Here is a 21,402-nt window from a genome sequence, read left to right on the forward strand (position 1 = left end):
GAAGTCTGTGGTTAAAAGAATCTAATCTTTGTGCACGATGGGTTTAAAAGCATGAATGGCAGAGAAAAGCCGAGGAAAAATGTGTCTTGGTGAATAACTTATGTTAAGATGAATGGGGCTTCTGGACATGTGAGAGACCTCATCCTCTTAACATGTGTCTTGCTTGCATGTTGCTCATGCTTACATTTTGTGATGATTTTTCTGGAGCTTGATGTGGAAATCCTTTCATATTGTGACACTTAAATATTTTTTTCATAAGTTTCTGTTTCCTCAATTATTTTTCAGTGCTCCTTCTGACTACCTTCATCTCCACAGTTTCATCTGTTGCTGGTCATAAGATTCCATCGCAACTGTTTGCGCCTTTAAATCTCTACAGGGAAGCTTGTTTAACAACATATCCTGCTGTGTCCAGAATCTCTAAAGGCCTCGCATGGGGCATAGCAAAATAAATGAATAAATAAAGGTATAGCCTCACTCTTTTTTAATTAAGAAAAAAATGTAAATGCGCCCCAAAATGGTGAAAGCCAAGAAACATTCGACAAAGAATTGTTGCCTGTTATAGTTGTGCCAACTGGGTATAAGTTCTCTGCCTTACAGGGGGAGATTTGAAACGTTTCCACCAATTTGATTGCTCTGGGACTTGTGCTCTTTGAGGTCCAGATAGTTTAAGGGCATAAAAAGTTGAAGCAATTGGAGGAAATTTGAACAAATGCAGAAAGAGCTCCGCCACTTGCAGTACTTGGACTTCAAACCGCAGCTGAAAACGCTAATGCATTTCTCTCCTGTGGGGCAATTTAATCAAAGTGTGTCTCTGGTGTACTAACTTTCTGTATTTTACTTGATGGCCTGAGAGAGGAAATAAAAATAAAAAAGGAACTTTCGAAGTGAAAATAGCTTGAGGAGACTTCAAAGACTGTAAGATGAATCTTTGTTATTGGAGCTCTAATTTGTGCTGGGGGAGAAATCGCCCCTGGCCAGTCCTCAAGGTTCTTGCCACTGTGCTGTTCATTTGAATTCCTTTGACAGAATCCTGACGCAGTTCTAATGCCCCATGTAAATGTAGTCAATAAATAAACCACATGTTTTAGATTTAGCGCTCACCTGCATTGGATATATCTAATTAATGCGTCATTAGTTTGGTGCCACAAAATATTCTAATGACTCTGGTGAGTCTCAGCAGTGGGGCTAAATGAACAATTTCACATGCTTGTTTGTGGCAAATTCCTGTTTTTGTTCTTGAATACCAGCTGGCTTTTCAGGATGTGAGGCATGAATACAGAAGGATTACACATTAAGCACCTTTTGCGTTTCATGTTGAGGAATGACGACATGAAGTGAGCTGATTCGTCGAGCCAAAACATTTAATACACATCATCGCAGGAGACATGCATTTGCAGCACTTCACACAGTCCACTTTTCTCAACTGTAGCTCCCATTGTGAGAACACATACAAATCATAGAATAATTTAAACCAAAACACATATTAAAAAACGGGTTACACTGTATGTTTTTTATACATGTTCATAATACTGTTTCATAAAATGTATCGCAGAATTAGCTTTCAACACAGAGCAAACCATATGACTGAGGAATAACACCGACACTGTTCTGGTTGATAGTTAGCAGAAAAAATGTGAACTGGTGACATCCCAAAGCGAATGCCACAGAGAGGACAAGCAGTGGATAGAAGAGTCAATGGAGGAGGAGAGGGAGAAAGAGGAGGAGGATGGGTCAATATATATGTCCCTCTGAGTCCACTGAAGGGCAGAGGGGTCGATGGCTAGGCGTAGAAAGTCTCAACTTTCACTGCCTGGCAGAACATTGTCATTGAAAAGACCAGACCCAGGATCTGCACAAACACAAGAAACAAATCACACATTAATGGTGTCAGATGTGGAAATTTGCAGTGGAATTAAAGGAATAGAACTAAAAGAACTCCTTAGCTCATTTTCTGCATCATAATGTACCCTTTTGACCATAAATGCCAGAAAGATTAAGTTTATCACACTCTTTCTATCCATTTCTAAGATTAAAGCAGAGGAGAATCCACCAACTCAAATCTCTGCAACCTTCACTGAGTATTGCAGAGATTTCTTTTTACCTTGCTTTGTATCTTAGCTCCAGCACCTCCAGACAAGCCTTAATTTTATATTTCTTTGAATCAAAAAGTTACCCTGTAGCTTTTGAGCAAGATTTAAAAGCTATTCTGTGATCAGTTTCCTGTTCTGAGGTAAATTACATTCAGCTGCATCATTTCAGTTGTAGTTTTAAACAAATAAAATATGACTGTTTTGTTTTTATACTATACTGACACCTCAGACTTTTTAGTTGATTAATGCACATAAGACACAATACATTCTAAACATACACTGATCAGGCATAACATTAATATTACCTGCCTAATATTGTGTGGGTCTCCACATGCATTGATGGAGGACACATTTTGTTTTGAAAGAGTTGAATAAAAACTAAAGTAATTCAAATATGTACATATAAACTTAACTAAATGTTTCCAGTTAGCCCCATGTGCTGCCAAAGCAGCTCTAACCTGTTGGGCTACGGACAGACCACTGGGTCCTATCCTTCAGTGTCTAGCAGCAGGGTGTTGTCAGTGGATGCTTTGTCTCCTGTGAGCTGTGAAGTGTGAGAGCAGATTTGTTTTATTTTTTTCCAGCACCAGGATGCTAGATCGGATTGGGATTTGGGGAGTTTGGAGGCTGGGTCAATACTTTAAGCCCTTTGTTTTGTTCCTCAAGCTGTTTCTGAACAGTTTTAGCAGTGTGGTGGGGAGCATTGTCCTGCAGGGGGAAGCTAAAGCTGTCAGTGAGGTCTGTTTCTATTTGGCTGTTGGTTTTTATTCCACAACAATGTTTTAGGCGGATGGTACTTGTAGAAGTAAAAGCCATACGAATGCCAGGAGCCAAGATTTCCCAGCTTTGCCTTGAATGGTAATGAGATGGTCTGAGTTATTCACTTCACCCGTCTGTAGCTTGAATACTGTGGCTGTTCAGTGTACCTAAATAATCATAAAAATTGGTAACTTATCTCATACAGACTTACAGTTTAAGACAGCATTTTTCTCTTGCAGAACCAAACGAACTTCCGCTGGTATTTCACTGCGTGTGGGGCAAACAGGGCTTTTACATGTGGTATGAAGAAAAAGGACTAACATGGACATGAAAACTTTAAGATTTAAACCGCTCAATGTAGCTTCAATCTGATTGTAGTTATGAGTCAATACCTGACTGAATAACACAATAACTATGTCATGTTTTAACCAGCTGACTGTGTTAAATGGCATGGCTGCTTCACCTGTGTGTCTAATACATTTGAACATTTTCCTGTAGCGCGTCCTTTGATATTCCCAATCGTCCTACAGTTGACTTTCTGGGAAACCATGATGAAACACTTGGTAGATGGAAAAATCCTCTCTGATTGCCACACCAAAGATTTCTCTAATGATTTTGGTGTGCAGATTTTTTACAATGTTGTATCTGAAATATATCTTGTTTTCATTTCTGCTCCCTGCATGACTGTGAACTAATACTTTAAGATTCCCAAGGTATCATAACATACATTTTTAAAAATGAGAATTTACACATCTTCCACCTGCGCTTGAAAATTTCACAATTTCTTCCACTGTATAATTGGTCTGTTATCGCTTCCAGTGTGTCTCCTGCTATCCCTTTGTTAAGAGTCCAGTGGGGTCCAAGTTACCTAAATGTGATAATAGAATTGTTTATATAAAGCTCTTAGCAGACATCTGAGACCATCCAGTTTCTTACTTTCATAAGGATTGGATAGTTTTCTGTGTGCATACGTGGAAACCCTCCTTCTGTAGTGAACACATTGCATGCAAGCTTTCCTATTGGCCACACTTTTGTCATTCATAATTAAAAATACCTCAGATACACACTTTTTTTATTTGCTTTTTGTTGTTCAACAGGAACAAGAACTCCTCTTCATGCTATCATGAGGTCATCATTATTCTTCCTAATGCACATGCGTGGAATATGTTAAGTCTTTTGGCTAAACCTTATGGCTTCTTGCTGACGAATAGTTCTGTATAATTCGGTATCTTTTTTTGTGCCACCCAGCACCGCTTTTAATGTATTGTATTTCAGGAAGACGAGTATGGAAGCGAGTATGTTAAGATGTGGTGCGCTATAACAGTCCATTCACCCATTTTCGATACTCACTTAATCCAATTCAAGGTCGAGGGGACACGTAGCCTATTTTAGTTGCCATCAGACGAGAGGCAGGGTACACCATGGACAGGTCACATGTCCAGCGCTATAACAATGTTTTCCTAACCTTAACCACCTCTTTTTTTCAATGCCAAACCTTAACAGAATAGTTTGTAATATGTTCAACAAGGACCAAATAGCGAGTGAAAGCACAATGAATGGTGGAAATATACCACATACCTGCTGAAGTCCAGTTGGTTTCTAAACATTTATTGGTAAGTTAATAAGGTTGGGTTTTGTCCTGACATCAGATCTCATCTTAGAGACCCAACTAGTGTTGGTGTCATAGCAGAATCTAATGTCCTGAGAATGAGAAAGAGTTGATATAGGGCTGTAACTCAGCCGGCAAACATGAAAGATGTTTGAGATAAATCTGGCAGTGATTACAAGTTCTTTGCCGTTTTTATTTTCATCTGTGTGGGATTTTCAAAAAGGGCACCAAACTAAAAAATCAGCCTGGAGCATCACAGGAGTCTTGTGCACATGATGTTTCAGGCTCACAGTGAATTCCTTTTCTCAGATTATGGAAGCACATCACGTATGACTCGGCTGGAGGGGAGATAAAAGAATTTCATGGAGAGTCAAACCCCCCTATGTGGTCCGCAGTGGTAACACAGAAGGCTGTCCACAAAACCTCAGCATTCAGCGCCTAATACTGTGATAGTATGAGACTTATTTATGTCAAAGACAGAACCTCTTTCCCAGGCTGTAAATATCAAGAACTGAGTTTATGACTGCATACAGAAACAAATGTTCACACATCTCCACAGTGTACTTACCTGAGTAAGTGCTGTGCATAGAGCAAAGATCCAAAGTGCCACCAGGTTCTCATTAAGCCAGTCTTTTACCCGCTCATAGCACGGCTGTGGAGACAAAAACACACATGTACAGAACGTAAGCAAACATAACCACACGAAAGTGAACTCTACATGCTACACTGCTTGAGAGGCATTTACAGCAAGTACTCTTCTCCCGTGTAAAGAAACAGTGATAAAAAAACATTTAATTAAAATTTTCATCGTAGCAACATCCTTACCGCCCACTCCTCCCAATCTGGCCTAATATTCTTTAGGAAAACTGTATAAAGTTCAGATAAAACTTTATAAAGTTTTTACTGTCCCAGTCTCCTTTCAGTGATACAAAAAGGAGTTTTCTGAATTTAGGAGCAGAACATACATTGGAGGTATCACTTAGACATGATAATGGCCTCATTTTTCATTTTTGACATTTTTTTTTAAAACATTCTGAAGGCACCTCAACAAAATATAATTACCTAGCCTTTCACTGCATCCTCATAAGACATTTTCACCACCAAGAGTACATTTCAAAATCTCTTTTGAAAATGTAACATGCTTCTAAGCCTCACAGGCAGAAAGAAAAGAAAGGTAATTATTACTAATAGAAGGATTAGAGCAGTGTCTGCTAGTTCAGTGATGTAAGCAAATTATAAAAAGCACATGAATTATCAAAGCAAAGAAAGCAAAAGTAGCTGAGAGCTGACATCAGAAGTAATGCCGGTGACATTTTGTTATGAAAGCTATGTGGCATATGGCTCCTTAGACCTTTTAAGACATGTGTGCCAAACAGTGTGTCAGATTATGATGGATACACTGGAGAAAAGTCTGCCTGGCGTACTGCAGGAAAAAAGAAAGTGCTATCACAACAGGCTATAGTGCTGTTTTAATTAAATTATTAATTTCTGCAGCCATGCCCTTATGATTGTGCTTTTTTTTTTTTACAAATCTCCTTCCATCAAGAGGCTGAGTCAGAGCCAGGGACCAAAAACAATCCATTCACTGCTGCTTGAAACGTCAGGGAACTAGAAAATATATTTTCCTGGATCAATATGGAAAATCATGGAGCACGCCAAAATTTAAGACAGCTTCAGGGTTATTTATTAAACTGCTGCCCAACTGCAAACCTCCTTGACCACAGAGCTGCATTTGAAATGATATAAATTCATATTTTTATTGTTTGACGTCCAGAGCAGACTCCCATAAATCCTAGGTGTAATATAAAAGCACACCTGCTATGCCAGCCTCAGCAAAGAGACGGTACATTTACAATGTTACAGATCAAGTCCTCCTCTAGAATTTTTTTTTGTAAAAACGTCATTTACATTTAAAGCAGTAGTAATCAATATATTCCTTCAATGACAATGTCAAATGAAAATGTAAGTACTCACCACTTTACTGTTTTGGGTCTCTCTAAATGCTCTCATGCAGGAGCTGGCCACAGCAGGCAGTTATTTATCTATTTTATTAGAGAAAAAGCTCCAAAACAATATTACATCGTACTGTTAGTGACTTGCTGATGGTGGATCATTAAGCAGACAAAGAACCAAATATTTCCCTCAGGATGTGGTAGAGACTAAAAGCAGCACTAAAAGAGTGAATATTGGACTCCAAATGAGTAATGATGTTACTTTGTTACCACTACATATCTGTGAGCTGTTGTGTGGTATCAAGTTTAGCACAAATTGTGATAATACAATATATCAATGCACACATTTACTGTTCAAACTCTGCAGTGCAAATAATGAGCGTGAATATAACCTTATCACGCCTTAAATTCAGGCTATTTTGCTGCACTGAGTGATATCAAGTTTAATGCAGCTTCTCCAGTCTCTTGGTCTAAAATTAAATGCATGATTTTGGTATTGAGTCAGTGACAACATTCAAAATGATTAAAAGGTTTATGTTGTTTCAGTGTATAGAGGCTGATATGAGAATGTTTCTTTTTCTATACAACTCAAGTGTAAAAAACATTAAGTATTTGAATTCCAAGGACTATACAAGGTGTGTACAATGATCTGTAAAGAATAAAAACTATGTGTACCGTTTCTGATACATAGAAAATGGAAAGGAAGGATGCATTCTCATGCATGCCTGAGAATCAAGGGCCCTGTCCCTGAATGGCCTCTGAGGTGCCCCTACCCAGTAGTTGGTTCTTGACTTTTAAGGTATAAGTAAAATTTGCAAACTGTGACACTTCAAACACTTATTACAACTGTAATGACACCGTGTTTGAATTTTTCAGGGATATGATACATCAAATTTCCAGATGCCACTGGACAGGAGGTGGGAGACAGGTCGCCAGTTCATCACAGGCCCACACAGAGACAAACAACTATACACACACGTGTTCCTATGGTCAATTTAGAATCACCAGTTAACCTAGAATACATTTCCTAGAAAACCTCTGTCATCTTACTGGCTTTTAGACCTTGTTGAGTGGCAGAGCTTGGCACTGTTTTTATTTTTTTTTATTTTACTCGTTTAAGTGATATCTTATTGTTATGTTTTGTTTTTTGTTAAATTCTTTTACTGGTGTTTTAGAGATTGATTATTGCATTTATATTTGTTCAGCTTGTACAGCACTTTGGTCAACTTTAGTTCTTTTGAATAAATCTTGACTTGACATGCATGTTTTTTTTTTGATGGCTGGATGTACCCGGGCTTCCCAGAGAGAACCCATGCATGCATGGACGAACATAGAAAAGAAATGCCCTGGCTGAGATTTAGACTAGGAACCTTGTTGCTGTGAGGGAATAGTGCTAACGAACACTCCACCGTACAGCCTGGAAAAAAGACAATGAATGACGGAAAACAACAAAACTGTTGACTGAATAGTGTTGACTGAATAGTATCTATAAGTGAGACACTTGTATTTGAAAAACAAAGGGATAGGAATTGGGATCGGGGCATAAAGGATAAGGAAACAACGCTCCTTATGGTTCACCATGAGATTCAAAAGACAAAAATGAAAAAGAAAAACAAACAAACAACAAAAACAAATAGTTTATGGCTCATAGCTGTCATAAGGATAGAATAGTTTGCTCATTCCAGCTGGACAGAAAACCAACTGCCATCTGGCTTTTGCCTTCACTTGCAAATGGTATGGAACTGATGCCCACTATAATCACTGGCATTTATCAGATCTAGATCTGATCTGCACCGATGAAAGCATGATATCTCAATAAATATGAGGTTTTTGGTGAGTGTGCGAGGTACTGCAATACCACTCAGGAATAGTGAGTCCAGCCCTAAAATAACTTTTAAAACCACAGACTTACCAACTGATGCACCTCAGAAGGAGGCTCAAAAACTGACAGGAGCACCAATCCACAGATAAAAAGAGTGCCACAGCTTATCTTGCAAGTCTTCCAGCAGCAAGCTGCATACTCTCAGTCTTTTTGAGTAGGTCCGGGAGCTGCTGTAACTCCTCAGGAAGTCATGATTGTGGTCCAACACAAGGATGGTCAAATACAAGCCTGTCCTGTTGTGAGTAAGTGTATCAGGATTTTAAAAGGACAAATGTGCATCAGCAGCTTGTGTTGGCCTGAATGATACAGTTCATTCGAAGAGGTTGTTAGTGTTAGCCCTGGTGTGTCAGATTCTCACATTTTGTGGAAATAAGCTGTTACAGAGCCTGGCTTAGGATGTCCTGCTGCTTTATTGCCCCTTGCTGAATGTTGTGAAGGACAAGAGGTGGTAGCTGAGGTCCCCCACAATGTTAACAGTTGGAGAAAGCCTGACTGAAGATGAAAGAAGTCAAATGAGTCAAGTTAGCTTGTGTGGCCTTATAAGTAGTTTTATGAAATCCTTGTTGAGGTTCAGAGATGGTTTTTGGACTCTTCTTCCTCAAGCTCTCCCCTAACTTCTTCTTTATCACTTTAATCCCTTCTAAATCAAGTCACCACTGTGATGGGAATCGGCCCCATGTTGACAGACAGAATCATCGGGAACGATACTGTGTTCAAATCCTTCCTTAAGTTTTAAGTTGTATGAATGATTTATGTGTTGAATTTTTGCGACTCGCTCCAGAGTCAGACTGGGCTGCTACAGGTGGTCTGTGCTGATTTAGCAGCACATGTCCTGTTTTTAAGAGTCTCAGCCTCTTTTTCACCTCAACTGCCCTTACAGAATCTAACTCTGTGCTTCCATCCAACTCTGAAGTGCATTTAGGGTCAACTTTTAAGGTATCTCTACAAAAAACACACATCAGATGGTTAGAAGGAAATAAATTTGGGTTGCGTTGTGTGGCCAGAAAGCAGCGGTTTAAGTTGTTGAGCTTAGCTGTAATTAGCAGGGTAGCTACCTCCAACAGGAAACATAACCTTGAGAGAAAAAAAAGGACACAAACAAAACTACAGCCTTGGCTGTAAACAAGAGGAAAACAGAGAGATCCACAGGAGCCTGTTTCTTTGGGACACGTGGTTTTTAGTTTGTATTAAAGAGAATTGTTCATGTCAAGTTTGTTCTGTAAAGGCAAAAAAAGCATTCTTGAGATCAGTTGTTAACTTATTAACAAAAGATATTTCCATCTCTGCACATGCATAGCTTTTTCACTGAAGGTAAAACATTTCAAGAGATTCTAAAAAAAAACTGAGATATTTTTTATTTAATATTGATGGCTCCATTTTGTGTATATTCTGTGTATATTCTTCACTGAAGGGCTGCACAGTGGTGTGGTGTTTGGCCTCACAGCAGGAGGGTTCCAGGTTCAATTCCCAGCTGGGGCCTTTCTGTGTGCAGTTTGCATGCTCTCACCATGTATGTATGGGTTCTCTCTGGGTACTCTGGCTTCCTCTCACTGTCCAATTTAGGTTAATTGGTGATTCAAAATTTTCCCTAGCAGTGAGCATGCATGGTTGTGTGCCTTGTTTGTCTCTAAGTGATGGACTGGCGACCTGTCCAGGGTGCCTCTTGCCCAGTGATGGCTGGGATAGGCTTGTTTTGTGCTCCTGGCCCCTGGTTTCCATATTAACAAAGGAAAATGAGATTGTGTCTTTTAACTATTTTATATCCTTACAAAAAAAAAACAAGCATGTTTGATCAATTTTGCATTTTTTCATTCATTTTCAGGAATAACTACCGTAATTAAAAAAAAAATTTCCCACAAATGTTGATGCTTAAAGGTAAAAGTATAATTTTTTTCAAAAAGGGATGACCTAACAGAACTTCTTTCAGCATTCATATCTAAATCAAGTGGTGGAGAGGCTCAGACTGATTGAATTCATCAAATGTTGGATAAGACACAATATACCGTAGTCACTGAAAAAGTGCTCTACCAAGCGATGAAGCAGGAAAATAAAGGGTTAACAGTAAATCAACCTTTTGGAGGAGTTCTGCATACAGCCACTTATGATACTATCAGCTATTCTTGATTCCAGTCTGTTGTATTTATCAAAATAATATAATGGACACAATGGAGATGAAGTCTGAGTGTGTTGGTATGAATTAATTTTCTGAATTTCAGAAGGTTACATGTAATAAAAAAAGCAATCTCTGTAAACTAACAGGAAACAAACCCCCTACAGTTTTCACAGAAATAAGAACATAACATTGTTTTGAAGCAATGAAGTCACGTTTCTTTTAACACTGTGACTCTGTATACATCAAGCTGCAGTCAATTTTTCAGCAAGTTTCCCTCGACGAAAGATTTACCGCACATCTCTTTACTAATTGCTGTTTTAAAAAGATATGTATGATGCTTTAAACGTAAGACTTCCTTGGTCACATTATGTTTGTCCACATGATGTAACATACATATAATAGTCAACATATCATGGGAATATTACTGAGAATGAGCAGCTGAAACAACCTTTAGTTTCTAAAACTCCACTGCATTAGTTTAAAAGTGAGTTTTTAAATGTAGGCTGTATTTCATGCTGGAATATTTGCACACACTGAAGTGTAGTCATCAAATAGTGATAAGCGAGATTTTGAAATGTTAAATAAGATCTACAAATTTAATGTTAGTTTGAAACTTGACACCATTTGAGATGCAAATTATCAAAGATATTGCTAAGTTGGACATGAAAATGAGAAGTCCATTAATAAATATGAATTATCTGTTTGATCCTCATATATTTTGTCCTGTCAGGTAACAACTAAATGAGTAAGATTTAAGAATAAAATGTAATATATATTTGGCAGGATTCTAGTTTTATAATTAATTTAGGAATATTTAGGTTGCTCAACACTGGCTTGTATTTGTCACAGTTTATGTTTTGATCATTGTTATGTTCAGGTTCTTTATGTTCTTGTCATGTTTCTCCCCTGCCATCAGCTTCACTCATGTCACCTGCTTCCTTGTCATCAGCTGCACGTACTCAGTAATCACTCCCTCCACAGCATTTAGTCTCCTGGTCTCCTCTCATTCATTGCAGAATCCTCACCAACCCTTCATGTCTTGTTCACAAAAGTTAAGGCTGGTTTTGCTTCATAGTTTTGTCTTTTCTTCCCCAGCATTGTTTTTCCATAGTCTTGTTAATTCACAGTTTGGGTATTTTTGAGATCCGGCACTGCCGTGCCTTTTGTTCTTGCTCCCCTTTTTGTTAATAAATCTTGTTATTATTGGAGACAGGCACATTTGTCCCACCCAAAAAAGATTTTTTTATCTCTCAGGTGTCCGACCCCCCCCCCAAATGTTAAACTCATTCCAACGCCCTTGACCAAGTGCCATAGTGAAACAGAACATCCGGGACGATGACCTTTTCACATGATCCACACACACCCACCCAACAGTCAGAGAGGATATCTAACTAACTTTGATCAGTAGCACAGAAAACATAAAATTTAAAACTGACCACATCAGCATTGTAACTTATCCAAGTTGTTCACCTTGTCAAAAGTTCGTTTGCACCCAGAAATTAACCTGTTTGTTTAGTTTTTAAAAACCTTTTTTTTTATTGTACATTGTATCAACCCCATATTTGGCACCCATGTTTTTCTTTGTTGTCTTTGACTTCTGTTTGTTGCATCAGCTTTAATTATAATAGCTCACTCATTGTTGTTGAATTTTTTTGCTGCAAAAAGAAAAAAGATACATTTATTGTGTGTGTGTGTATACATCATCAACCTTTCATTTCTCTTCCAAAGAGACTGATGAAAATATTGTTACACTGTACATGAGATCCCAAGCAGCAACCCCAGAGATCAGCCTTTGTTTCTGTTGTATTCATGACTAATCTGAAAGGGCATATGAGGTATTGATAATCTAAATGAGGAAAAAGAAACAATCAGTCTGGAGACACTTCAATAGCATTAACACTGTAGACTTGAATGGCTTCGCTACTTCTTTTTGTCACTTGATACTCAATAGAGAAAGCACTGGAGTGAAGATGAATTTAATTTCAACCATGAAGATCGAGAAGCTGAATTAAATCAGATGTTATTGGCACAGCATACGAATATGAATTTAATTGACATAAGGAATGTGATGCAAGAGGTAACGTTTGATTATGAACTGCAGTGATTTAATTCTTGGAACGCATTCAATCAAAATACCAGTTTAATTTGTTGTCAAAATGTCTTTTATCATCAGTGGAATTCAGACATGTACATGACAGCCAACAAGCTGTCACCTGCAGGAGGTACACACGGATATTCTGAAATCCCTTTCAGTGGTTTGTGTGGGATGTGGTTTCAGGAGAAGTAATGGAAAAGCATTTCAAAAGGTTGTACACTGCATTTCTGAAATGGAAAATGGCTGCAGTTTAAACACAGTGAGGCCTTTTCATTGCTGAGCAGCAAACCAAAGAGAGTAGAGAGATTTGTGTTGAGATGAACAGGTGTCTGCTGCCAAGTCTACACCTGAGACCATGAATGCATCCTATTCAATAATTAGTTAAAGGTAATATTCACGTTTTTAATTAAACTCAAGAGAATCGATATAATACTTATAAAACAGGCTAACCAGGTCTTCTGAGCCTAGATATTCACCTGATCTTTGAAAAACCTTTGTAACTACAAGGACTAGTTGGTATTTTAGTAATAATAAGAAAAGAGCAATTTAAAGTATATTCATTCTCATAGGATCGTAACATTGGCTGATAAAACTTCAGCGTGTTTTGGAAAACAAGTCACAAACGAGTTTGACTAGTTGTTGTGGAATCGTGTACAGTCAAAGTATTTTATAGTTTCAGTTTAAAAATAATCAGAAATATATACAAATACATCATAATACATGTTAGTACAATCCGTCTTTTTTTTCAATGAGACGAATTGAAAATCTGTGGACTTTCCAGACTCAACAGGTTAAACTCTGAGATAAAAATGTACATTCAAAATGTTGATACTGTTTGAAATATAAAATAGAAATCCTCCAACAAGACAGAGATGTACAACATCCTTCATCCATAGCTTTCCAAACAGGGACATGTCAACAGGCAACATCTGGCACACTTGATGCTTTCTAAAATGTCCCATTTACCATTTTGTTTGTAAGATCATCATCAGAAGCTTCACAGAAATCACTTCCATTATAGATTATCATCTTTCCTCATTACGGTCGTCGTGTGAAAGAATTTGCACTGCTGGACTTTAAAAGTCTCATTTGTGTCACTTTTTTTTTGTCTTCAATGATGATGATCGACTTCAAAATTTTATTTCAATCTTATTGCTGCTGCTATCACATCTTATTAATCTTTTATGAAGACTTCTTTGTCTAATTTCACTGTATTCAGTCCTTGCGCTTGGCGCAGCTGTTGCGTAGGCCTGCTGCTTTCTTTACTCTCTACTTATCTGGCTTTTCAGGCACTGTGCCAGTGCCAGTTAATTCATTTCAGACACTTTTTTCTTATTAGACATTACAGAACCTGTCAAAATCACAAAGTGGTGCAATATATTAATTTCCCTACAAATAAACAAAAATCAACATTGGTTATGAGAAAGCAAACAGTAAGCAGCCTGAAAGCTCATACCATACGTCAAAATATTTACAAATTTTTACAGGTTCATGCACACACACACATTCATTATTCCAGTAGCATGCTCGCTAAGTCCTTGATGTGTTGTCCTGTGGTTTGAGGTCATTTATATCCACAGCTATGTTGTGTGGGATTGCTGCTACTTGTGTTTTTTTGTTTGTTTGTGTGTTTGTTTGTTTTTTCTCTGCTTGTCTGCTTTCAGGTGCTCCTGAAGACTCTAAGGCTGGATTCCCCACAGAGGCCGTGGATTATCTTCTGTTTTGTTTTTACAGGTGTAGCAGCTGGTTTTCTGGTTTTTCATTGTTTGTATCTTTCTATTTCTGTTCCGTTTCTTTTCTCTTCCTCTTTCCATGTCCGGTTCAGCACTATTACGTGTTAAGTATTGTAGCAAAAATAAATAAATAAATAAGCAGTTGATGGGCATCAAGGTGAGCTTTACATTCATAAAGCTTCCCTTGGCAAAGCAAATCTGTTGGGCATAAACGGTATTCAGATTACAATTCTGCTGCCATAATGCTGGACAGGACAAGGGGAAAAAATATATATGTATTAACAAATAAAACATAATATCCTTAAAAAAGGTACATACTTAAAATCATTTTGGAAGGCTTTCTTGTATGACCCACATCTAACAGATTCAGATTTCATATCTATCTCAGTTATTATACAAACACTCCTAAAAGCAATGGCAGAGTGATTTGGGATGTCTCATAAAAACACAAGCTGGACAAAACACCCTGCGTACCTTAAGCTGTTACACTGATAGACAGTCACACTATTGTAACTATTGCACAAGTTCTATTGACGTTAGGTGTTCAGGAGCAGGTTCAGGAGCAGGTCTTGAATCTTGAAACATAATCTTATAAATGAATGTTTATAATGGCTGCTGGGACCTTATAAAAAGAATTTAGAAATAAAAACTGACTCACTGCGACTCTCATTCCACCAGTGTGTGAATTCATTCTTTTAAAGGTTCCCAAAACAGTTGGAAGCCCCTGGTTTACTATGTCAAAGGCTGACGTGAAAGCTCGACAAAGGCCAAATTTGATGCATCAGCTGCCAAGAGTAGATCATTGTTAAAGACCGATTGTGTCCAATGGATTAAACTTCTAAAACCAAACCAGATGAGACTCTGAAGAAAGAAAGAAATATCTTCAGTAAATCCTGAGTCAATACATTGGGGAGTAGGGGAATTTTTGAAGGTGAATCTATAATTGCTTGAGGCTGAAATTTTCTTTTCTCATGTACAGGAATATCATAAATAAGCACAAAATACCATATGCCAGTTCCTGTTCTTATCTGTAGCCTCATTTAATGGCGTGCTGGAGCACTGGGACTTTTTATGTTACTGACAAGTTTATAGAAAATCGAGGAAACAGGTGGTGACTCTCACAACCCTTAATTTAAGAGAGAGTTACAAAATGTTATCAACACACTCAGTTCAGCAGTTTGAATGTGTGACAAACAGGTCACATGGAGCTGGAGTAATTTGAGTTCTGAGTTAATGCACAATTAATACCAGCTGTCACTACATATTATCTCAACATGCTCAGTTACATCACCAACAACAACTTCCAGGCTTGCTAAATCATAACAGATTCATTAATTTTCACCCTGTTTGAGCAAAAATAATAAAATCATACAGTGTTATACATTCATTAGGATAGACTTGCAAAAACTATGGAGCTTGTAATGCTCTCTGGTCTGTTTGGCAGACTGTGTTTAGCTTTTCCAGCAGTAAAGACATGCTTTCACTCACTAACATACAGCCTCTTTAAGCAGATCTTAAGCTTATATTGTTGGGTTTAACCTGATCATAACTCTGTGTGGCCCTGTAATGGTCTCTGAGAGGCGCAGACTTAAAGGGATGCACAGACCAAAGAATTATAAATCTGTGTGCATCTGACATCATGTGTTTTGGTTTCTTTCTCCTATTGTACTGGAATCTAAAAGCAAAACAAATCTCTGTGCAACCCAGCTGCTAAGAAATTTAAAACATGACACTAATTATGCATTAGAAAAACACAAGCAGCAGAAGTCACGTCGTTCTGGAGAAACGTGATTAATTTAGTATCAGTAATCATGAATACAAGTGTTCAGGTGCTGTTGTATGCTTGTTGAGGTCTGAGACTGCATATCAAATGTTAAACAAACCCTTTTCCCTGAGGTAAGATATAGCTGAATTTCAATATTTGTGAGTCAAGCTGTTTCTAAATGGATAGCACCTCACAAGGGGAAGACTAGATGGCTTGAGTCTTAATTGTATTTAAATCACTTGGCATCAAAATAGGAGTTGCTGTTACACTTTACATACAAATAAAATAAGAGCTACATTTTCAGACACTATTCAAGTTGTATAATTTCTTCAGTTTTTTTTTCTTTGAATCTGTGCCTCTCCAATGCTTAGCATTATGCATATTATGTAATACATGACTATTTCTACTGCCCTTTCTCCCAAATGATCATAGTTTAGTCCAAAATTATTTTGATTTATAGAGAATATTTCCATGACCAACACGTTTAGTGACAAATGATATTTAGATATTGTCTAGATAGAAGTTAATTATTAAGTTAGTTTTTTCTTTTTTTCCAAGTCAATGATACTATGTCAACAGTTATTCTGACACTTCTAAGCAATCGGTGGTGAAGCCTTTATATATCAAACAGTTCTTATTATCGCTAACAAGCTCTTTCCAAGTCCCTAGTGGGATTTTGCAAGACTTTTTTGAGATGAGGTTGGAAGGCTCCTTTTCTATCACTGTGGTCTAAAATTCCCTCCATAAATTCTGGATTGGATGTTGGACTGAACATTGGCCACTCAAGAATACTGATATTGTTTAGTTTTTATTGTCTTGGCCACTCTGTGTGTTTTGTTTAGTGTCTTGTTGTAGAGCCAAGTTCTGCCTAAAGCAAAGTTTTTCAGTCATGTCGGCAGCCAGCTGTATTCTCATAGGATCTTAACGTAGCTCTCTTATAAATTTACATTGCCATTTATGTTTTATATTGACTACATATGAAAGGTATGCATGAAAGGTACTACCTCCAGTAGGGGTCCTCAGGGAAGACCGCCTTACCCTACCTGCCTACCAGTGTAAGTCGCTTTGGATAAAAGCGTCTGCCAAATGCATAAATATAAAATATATAAATAATATATATATTATATGAAGTCTTGCCTTCCCAACAACAAGATGATTGATGGATACTTCTGTTTTTTTTTACTAAAAAAACATGCCCATATATTCAAACAACTCAACTAACTTTTGCACAATCAAACCACAAGACCGGCAGCAGTGAACCTTCTTTGGTCAGCTTCCACGGGGCTGGAACTTTCCCAGACTGTGTGCCTTCATGTGTTTGTGCCAGAATCTGCTCAGATTCACCAGGGTTGCTCCGATTTCAAACAATTCTTGGAGAAGAAGACTGAATTAAGAAAATAGTAACCTGATCTCATAGTGATTAGCAGTAATGTTGGTCCACAGTACAAAATTATTCATTTTCACAGTTTGAAAATCAGACAATAGTGTTTTCTTCACTTATTTTCTTTCAAAGTTGCTGTTCATGTCAAAATATGTGATGACGAGGATGCTGAAAGTCTTCATACATCGTCTTTACAAATTAAACATTCAGCATCTTGCTACATGGCAACAGAGATGCTTGAAACTATTGATTTGGCCACAATTTGGTTAAGTTAGTCTGCTGAATGCTAAGCTCAAGAGCCATTTAACATTCGATTCAAATGAATATTTGACTGGTTTATCTAATATGTATTAAATATTTGTACAAAACGCATGTACAAGTATTTAATTCTGGCTTGTTTCATACCTTACAATATTTAAATTGATATAATCTGGTTTAATTGATACATTTATTTGACAAACAAAAAATATATCCAACTTCAAAACAAATAAATACATATAAGTTATAAAAATGATAATTTAGATGTAGATAAATGTAATTGATGTAAATACTTTTTTAGAGTGTATCTATTGCCTGTTTTCTGGTGACTCTAGCCTTGAAATTATTCAAATTCATCATAAATGTCTCCAACACAATATCTTACTGCCCTTTGTCACTTGTTAATGTCGTTCTCAGTCAGAAGGAATCTCTCAGTGAAAGAAAATTTCATAATAAATCAACAATCTGGCATTATAAGAAGGATTTTGGGCTTAACAGCACAAAGCCTGAGGCTGAGAGATCTCATGCAAAGCATCCTCATCAGCTGAATGTCCCTAAAGTAGCACAAATAAATGAACAGATTAAAATTGATTACTGTATACTCGTTCTATACAAGTTCTAATAATGTGATTAAAAAACAAAATACATTCCTATTAGTTTGGTATTAGCTTGGACAAGCAAGACAAATATCTTATTGTTGATATTATGAGAGGAAATGGGTTTTACTGGAGGATTTGGATGCTTGGCAAACATACCACCGTCACAAGTATGTTTGAGTGCAATATGTAAACTTCTGCAAATCCAAAAGGAGCAGGACAAAGCAGTGTGTGCCTGCTGAACAAGTTTCCACAGAGCAAATGAGCTGTGAATGGGTCATTGTTTATTTAAGTACGCATGATAGCATCAGTTATTTACACTGGAGCAAATAAGCACATATTTTGAATAATCCCTTACTCTCTCACTTTTTAATTTTGAAAAAGACTTAAAACACCCTTACTACTGCATCAAGTAACAGCCATTTACGACCCTTATGTGTCCAGTTTCGGTAGCTATAAAATGTGATTGGACAATTGCTTCTGATGTTTAACAAACTGAATATAAAATAATTTACAAACTAAAACTATAAAAAATAACAAAAAACCAACACAGTTCAAAAAGACAGGAATGATTTGCAGTTTTTTGGATATACATGATTTTTCATGCCAAGACTTACTGCCGTCCACCATGTTCCCGGGTTGTCCAGTCCACAGTTGTCGCTGTACTCCAGGCAGCAGGAGTCCGGCACACGTGTGGCATTGTAAACCTCAAACCAGTCTGTGTGGTTGGTGACTCCACAGCAACGAAACTGCACCAGAAAAAGAGGCATATGTCAAGAAAGTGTGGCTTTTTATTATCAACTGAAATCTTCTTTCATCAGAACAAACAGGCATCTTTGACCAACAGAATGTAAAACTATTCACCTGCCAAAAATAAGATGTAATGTCTGGGGTAATTCATTTGTAACTTATATCACAGTATACTGCTGCTGTCTCTGTGCAATTTGTGTCAACGCTATTATATAGGTTTCTTACTCACTTATGTCTTTTAATCTACATCTATCTGCTGTATGGTTGCTTTAGATTTCTGATAAGGGATCATGACTTTGACCAAATTCACTTCATTAGTGTATGATAAAGGGAGCCTGATGTTTTGGTCATCTCTGGACTATATTTCCAGACAGTGGTAATGCTGTCCTAACTGCTTTCTGTGCCACAACGTGCAGAGAATAGGGAACTGTGTGTTAATCTAAAACTTGCTTACTCGCTTAAACAATAGATCAAGTCTGCAATTTGTCAAGGAGTTCAGCGGAATTTAAATTCCTAAAAAGCATTGAGGCAAAGCTATGATGTTTAAAATCAAATGAAAGTCTGGAGACTGCATGCAATTTATTCATATGTAACCACCTTGAAAAGTGAACCACCCCTGTGGTATGTGCCTTTTACAGATTTATTGTCCCTGCAGTAATTTGGTGCAAAGTGCACATTTTACTGCTTCCTTTTATGTATTTGGATCCTCTTCTACATATATACATACACGATTCCATGCAGCAAGGGGCTAGTTATTAGTCAAGGTTTTGCTCAGGGTCATCTGCCTTAATATCCATTCAGTGACTCAGCATGTATAAAAGAGGCTTGGAAGGGACGTTTTGGCAGAATGAGAGCTGCCTTTTAATGTGCTTTGCCTCTGCCAGACTTTTCGAAGCTTTATACAGACAACACTACTGACAGTAAAGGTTAAAAGTGCACATTCATGCTTGCAAGCACATTAAAAATCACAAATCACAATCACAAATCTGAACCTTAACACTCACAAATTCATATGCATACCTGCATTTATTTGCATAGCAATAGATTTCTCTGTCATCATTTATGTCTTATCAGTCGCCACGGTAACAACCTCACATCTCATGCCTTCCAGGTACAAGATGCATGCATGCACACAAAGCTGAGTCGTACTTCATCAAATGGAACCAAACCACAAGCCATAACACGGTTTCTAAGAAGCCCTGAAGTCTCCGATTTATCATTTGATGTCTCCCAGAGGCATTTTTCATCAGCACCAGCATCAGTCCTTTGCAATCCTTAATTCCCAATCTCTGATTCCCACATTGTGTTTTTTTTTTGCTGAGGAATTTAAAAAATAAACCTAAATAATGCATCATACAAAGGAAAAGGCACATCAAAGTGGGAGCTGGAAATAAAGATTACCTCTGAGAGTTTCTCTGACAGCAGTATTTGGACCGGAGATGCTTCAGTCAGGAGTCATTTAGTCTGATGCCATTTTTCAGATTATTGTTTTTCCGTTCTTTTTTTTTAGACCACTTTTGACAAACAGGGCTTCTGTGTTTTATCCAAATTTTACTCTAAATGCAGAAATGTAAAATAAAAACACTTTGACATGAAACTGCTGAACTTTGAGGTTAATATTCATGGGGTCACATACGTTTTTGTTCTTTGTTTTAAGGGAGTATGTCCGAGGTGTTTGAGATCACTTCAGACACCACCCACCCAGGCCAATGCTTTCACAACTTACATCAGTTTGTACTATCATCCAGGCGTTGGTCAAACCCACATTGCCCTCAGTGCCAAAGAGCTGAAGGCCCTTCTTAAGATCCCTCTGGGCGTAGTGATCAATCTGACAAAACCGGATGAGAGAAAAAGGCTGTTATAGAAAATAAGATAAACAAACATCACTTTAGCATTTGTGTGAGTTTGCCTTAGATGTGATGGGAGATGCATTTTGGTCCTGTATTAGAGGTTCAAAGCAGCTTTTTTCCATTTTCCTCCTGTGCGACAAATTGATTTGAACCCAAGTGGCAACAAATAAGCAATTCTTTAAAACAAACCTGCAGTACCCTCTGTCAGAAGTAAACTATCAGCAACAAAATTTTCCTTTATTAAACCACTTTGTTGCATTTTTTCATTTATCTAGAGATACACCAAGCTGTGAAATTATTGTGTTTATGTGGTGAAAATCTGTTTTTCCTAAGGTAGAGTACCAAGCAACAGATAGTAAACAGACCTAGCGGAGAACAGAAAATAATAAGAAAAGAACTGACAGGAAATGGGTTTTGGTCTCCCCAACATAGACAATAAATAACAAACACAATAAAGCAATACAATTCTGTGCAAAAGTTAATGCAGTTAATTGAAATCTTCTGATATATGTCTACATACTTCTGTTTATCTCTGCATAGACTATCACACATTTTCCTTCCCTCAGAAA

The 21,402-nt window shown here is 37.5% G+C and overlaps 1 protein-coding gene across 3 annotated transcripts in view; it reads right to left on the bottom strand.

Moving 5' to 3' along the window:
* Nucleotides 1-1,343: 1,343 nt before the first annotated feature.
* Nucleotides 1,344-21,402, bottom strand: part of tspan4a (tetraspanin 4a) — a 146,319-nt gene continuing 126,260 nt past the window's right edge. For all 3 annotated transcript variants that reach the window (XM_072380046.1, XM_072380045.1, XM_072380044.1), the window contains 4 exons: nt 20,710-20,811; nt 18,851-18,982; nt 5,027-5,110; nt 1,344-1,849 (listed from right to left, as the gene is read on the bottom strand). In XM_072380046.1, coding sequence (XP_072236147.1) covers nt 1,781-1,849; nt 5,027-5,110; nt 18,851-18,982; nt 20,710-20,811 — 387 coding nt within the window. In that variant the 3' untranslated portion in view covers nt 1,344-1,780. The remainder of the gene's footprint in view (nt 1,850-5,026; nt 5,111-18,850; nt 18,983-20,709; nt 20,812-21,402) is intronic.

The sequence above is a fragment of the Leuresthes tenuis genome, unplaced genomic scaffold (genome assembly GCF_036924035.1).
Source record: "Leuresthes tenuis unplaced genomic scaffold, fLeuTen1.0.hap1 SCAF_2, whole genome shotgun sequence".
Classification (NCBI taxonomy): Eukaryota; Metazoa; Chordata; class Actinopteri; order Atheriniformes; family Atherinopsidae; genus Leuresthes; species Leuresthes tenuis.